Here is a 4,496-nt window from a genome sequence, read left to right as displayed (position 1 = left end):
GGCTGAGTGCATGCTGGTTTCTACCCCACAGAGGGGTGCCTGGCAATGGGCTTGTTGCCCGCCGGTCTTGGCCGTCAGAGGAGAAGCTCTGGAGCTCCCCTGTAGCGAGATATATTACAGTTATTCAGCAGAGTGCTCCTAAGCTGCGGAGGTATGGGGCTGTCACAGTTTGGGGCTTGGCCCCAGACAGGGCTCTCTGCTGGGGTCTCTCTCCCTGGCACGCCTGGCTATATGGAGACCTATTCTGGAGCTCCCACCAGCTGCTCGGTTCACTCTGAGAACGGAGCAGGAGTTTTATAAGTCGGCTGTTTTGGAGCGAGGGGCTTTTGGAGAGAGCGCATTAAAGAATGCGTGCGTGTGTGTGTGTGTGGGGGGGGGTAATGTGTTTGTGTGTGTTGACGAGTTTGCTTTCTAGTATTAAACTGACCTAAGTCCAGAGAAACAAGTCGGCTGTTTTCTTTAGTATGGTTCCTGTCTTGATCCGTGAACATTGTTCTTCGCGTACATTTCGTCGTAGGCGAAGCGTCAGTCTAGGGTCCCTACTTGGTCGTCACAGTAAATACACAACGTATGAGAAAGCGAGCACAGAAGCCGAAAGGAACAAGAGGAACAGATGGCGAGAGCCAAACGAAAAAGAAGAAAAAAAAGTCGATCGATGGGCTAAAGTGCGGTTGGTTTCCGGCGCGCTCTCTCTCTCCGCTTCGTCGGACGCTTTCCGATGGTCGGCCCGGGACGCCGGGGTCCCCAGTCGTCCGTGAAGCAGGCGCGGGGGGGAACACAGAACATCAGTAGTGGGAACGCAGGGAGGCCGGAACAGACCGGGGGGAATTCAGCAGGAGGATCACACATGGCAGCCTGACCCCCCCGCCCTGCTGCACCCCCTCCAGAGCCACACCGAGAGGGAACAGCCTGGGGTCTGACATGCTGGGCAGTGAGTCGGAGTCCCCGTCTCTGGGGCGCAGGTCTGGCCTGGCTCGGGTCTGGCCTGGATCGGGTGTGGCCTGGGTCGGGTCTGGCTCGGGTCTGGCCTGTTCTCCTGACTCCTGCTCGGGGAGCCCTAGCTCCAGGTTGCGGGGGAATCCTGGGATTGGAGCGTCCGTAGGATCAGAATGCGGGAGTACCAGCACCTGCTCCATTCACACACACACACACACACACACACACACACACCCTCGCCCCTCCCGCCTCCCCTGACAGGAGAGAGGACAGGGAGGGAGGTGAGGACGGGGGGGGGGGGGGGGGGGGGGTCGTGGTGGAGGGGGCTCAGGGTGGAGGAGGGGGGCGCAGGCTCTTGCATTTCATCTCGTCCAGGCTCTTCCAGTACTTGTAGTTCTCGGACAGGTGCTCCATTAGACCGGGCAGACTGGCGAAGGCTGGGGGGGGTGGGACACACACAAGGTTGTGAGAGGGTGATGCACACACACACACACTGTCTCACATACACATACACTCACATACTAATGCAACATCTAACAACTGACAATATCTTCAACGTTTCTCTCCCACAAAGTCAGGCCGTAGTGGAAGTAGGCCTCAAACAAGTCTGTGTGTGTTGCTGAGTGTGTACAGTATCTATGTGTGTGTGTTGCTGAGTGTGTACAGCATCTATGTGTGTGTGTGTTGCTGAGTGTGTACAGCATCTATGTGTGTGTGTGTTTCTGAGTGTGTACAGTATCTATGTGTGTGTGTGTTTCCCTGCATGGTCCGCTGAACACGTGTTGTTTAGTCCCTCGCTTCAGGCCTGTTGTGGAATGTCTGACCGGACGCAACTCAACGACAACCCCTCGTGACCCCTAGTCGTGACCCCTAGTCGTGACCCCTAGTCGTGACCCTTAGTCGTGACCCCTAGTCGTGACCCCAAGTCGTGACCCCAAGTCGTGACCCCGCCGTATCAGAAGCTGCCGTGCGCGTCGGGGAGCGTTGTTTTGTTTAGAAACCTCTGTGTGTACACAAAGTTATGCTCCAGTGCGTGTCAAACCCCCTCCCTCATCTCTTCCTCCCTCATCCCTGCCTCCCTCCATCCTTCCCTGAAGTCCCATCATCTCTTCCCCTGTTCCCTGCGGCTTTTGGAATCTTTCCGTGACATCAGAGCTGTGTTGACAGTAAACACGTATACACTCCAGGGAGAGCATGGCTCTCCTTACTCACTAGCTAGCTAACTAACTAACTGACTAACTAACTGGTTATCAAGCTAAATAACTCAGTAGGTCAGACTCACTATTAAGTTGAGCTCAAACCGAGGGGGGGGAAAAGGAGGGCCTGGGAAACTTGTGCTCCATGTTACAGGCTACGTCCTCCACAACTCTGGATCTAACCCTCGCACTGTGTGTGTGTGTCATCTGTGTGTGTGTGTTTGTGTGCGAGTGTGTGAACGCGTTGGTTCGTGTGTGTGTGTGGCGTGTGAGCTTAACGGATAACGGAAACCAAAAAACAAGGCCAAACTTGTGATCCCTCGGGGCAAGCTGTCCATCTGACTCACTGCCTCTGACACCTTGGCCTTTTATTAATACAATCACTCCAAACTCCAAACCAGGAGGAGGCCCCGGATTACCACACAGCACACACGAGAGAGAGAGAGAGAGAGAGAGAGAGAGAGAGAGAGGGGAGAGGGAGAGAGGGAGAGGGAGAGGGAGAGGGAGAGGGAGAGGGAGAGGGAGAGGGAGAGAGAGGGAGAGGGAGAGAGGGGAGAGAGGGAGAGAGGGAGAGGGAGAGGGAGAGGGAGAGGGAGAGGGAGAGGGAGAGGAGAGAGAGAGAGAGAGTGAGAGAGAGAGAGAGAGAGAGAGAGGGAGAGAAACAGCTTCTCACCATCCCAGGCGTTGAACATGTCGGTGATGAAGTAGTCGATGAAGGAGATCTGAGACTTGGGCACGCTGCAGGTGTTTCTGTCAAACACCGGCATCACCACGGGCAGACCCTGTCTCTTCTCCTCATCTGTCTACAACACACACACACGACCAACACATTATCAAGACATCCATAGGGAGAGACGGAGAGAAAGTGAGAGAGAGAGAGAGAGAGAGAGAGAGAGAGAGAGAGAGAGAGAGAGAGAGAGAGAGAGAGAGAGAGAAGAGAGAGAGAGAGAGAGAGAGCGAGAGAGAGAGAGAGAGAGAGAGACAGACAGAGGAAGACATAGACAGAGAGAGAGAGACAGAGAGAGACAGAGAGAGAGAGAGAGAGAGACAGAGACAGAGAAACATTAGGATTCCCCTCCAGCCCGTCTAGCCCTGCCGGGGTCTCCAGGCTTCACCTGAGCAAAGTATTCCTCAGAGATACGCCCCGCCCACTCGATGCACAGCTCCAGCGGACGGCACGGATTGGCCACGTCGGCACACTTGATCATCATCCTCTTAATCAGCAGGCGGTTCTCCGGAGAGTTCCGGATGCTTGCCTGGCCCTCGCAGTCACTCCCCTCACTCTGGCAGTGTGACAGAAGACACACACACACACACAGGGTCCCACGCACACGCTCAGTGTTATCGATTGTTCCAGAAACAGGGTAGACAGTCACATGCTCTGAATTTAACGCTCTGTCATAGTAGAGCTCCATTGTGAAATGCCCAAAATATTTAGCTTGTTATTCAATCATCTCATTCATGCTCATGAGATCCTGATATAGGAAACACCAAAATATCTGGAATCTCTTTCTAGCCCTGATATGATGAGGGGCAGATTAGGCTGGCTGTGTCCGTCAAGGACTGGACAAAGGAGAGTGTGTCTTACGTTGGAGCTGGACTCTTCGATGGCAGCCATGGGCTTGTTGATGCTGTTGACAAACTTGTTGACGTGCTCAAAGTGACGAGTCATCTCTGTAGCCAAAACCATGTCTATGATGGCCTGTCGCAGGGTCCGGAACTGAGTCCTGCACACAGACACACACACACGCATGGATGGAATGTTCCAGGTCTGTTGTGCATGCTTGTTAAAAACACAAGGCCAATTCCAGAACACAAGACCAGAGACCCCGTAGTGAGTTGTTCACCACTGAAGTCCTTTTACATTTAGCAAACACTCTTATCCGGAGCGACTTACAGTAAGTACAGCGACATTCCCCCGAGGCAAGTAGGGTGAAGTGCCTTGCCCAAGGCCACAACATCATTTGCACAGCCGGGAATCGAACCAGCAACCTTCGGATTACAACCCAATTCCCTAACCGCTCAGCCACCTGACTCCAGACCCTTTTTGGGGGGAGACAGTCTCTCTCACCTGTCTATATTCTTGAAGATGTTGTTCTTGCTGTCTTTCACGGTGAGCTGGAAGGCCAGGGCGGCGTGGTGACTCTCCAAGACCGCCGTGTCGTTGTACAAGACGGCCAGCTCACTTCCTGCGTTGCACAGGAAGGAGTTAGTCCTTCCTGGGTGGTCCACGTCGTGTACCGTAGCCGCTATTAACGCAGCCACCTCGTCCAGTTGGTCCAGACTGCTCTGGAACACACACAGTAGGCAGGCAGGGCTTTCAGTGGTGGACTACATCTCCCATGATGCACAGAGTGAGCAACC

At 54.2% G+C, this 4,496-nt stretch overlaps 1 protein-coding gene across 1 annotated transcript in view; it reads right to left on the bottom strand.

Annotated features, from left to right (window-relative positions):
* Window positions 1-1,243: 1,243 nt before the first annotated feature.
* Window positions 1,244-4,496, bottom strand: part of pde8b (phosphodiesterase 8B) — a 9,305-nt gene continuing 6,052 nt past the window's right edge. The window contains exons 3-7 of the mRNA XM_047017862.1: window positions 4,204-4,421; window positions 3,721-3,859; window positions 3,248-3,415; window positions 2,806-2,935; window positions 1,244-1,373 (exon numbers count right to left, since the gene is read on the bottom strand). Coding sequence (XP_046873818.1) covers window positions 1,264-1,373; window positions 2,806-2,935; window positions 3,248-3,415; window positions 3,721-3,859; window positions 4,204-4,421 — 765 coding nt within the window. The 3' untranslated portion in view covers window positions 1,244-1,263. The remainder of the gene's footprint in view (window positions 1,374-2,805; window positions 2,936-3,247; window positions 3,416-3,720; window positions 3,860-4,203; window positions 4,422-4,496) is intronic.

Source organism: Hypomesus transpacificus, unplaced genomic scaffold (genome assembly GCF_021917145.1).
Source record: "Hypomesus transpacificus isolate Combined female unplaced genomic scaffold, fHypTra1 scaffold_84, whole genome shotgun sequence".
Classification (NCBI taxonomy): Eukaryota; Metazoa; Chordata; class Actinopteri; order Osmeriformes; family Osmeridae; genus Hypomesus; species Hypomesus transpacificus.
The sequence above is the reverse complement of the archived record's forward strand: the minus strand, read 5'-3'. Positions and strand labels throughout refer to the sequence as shown.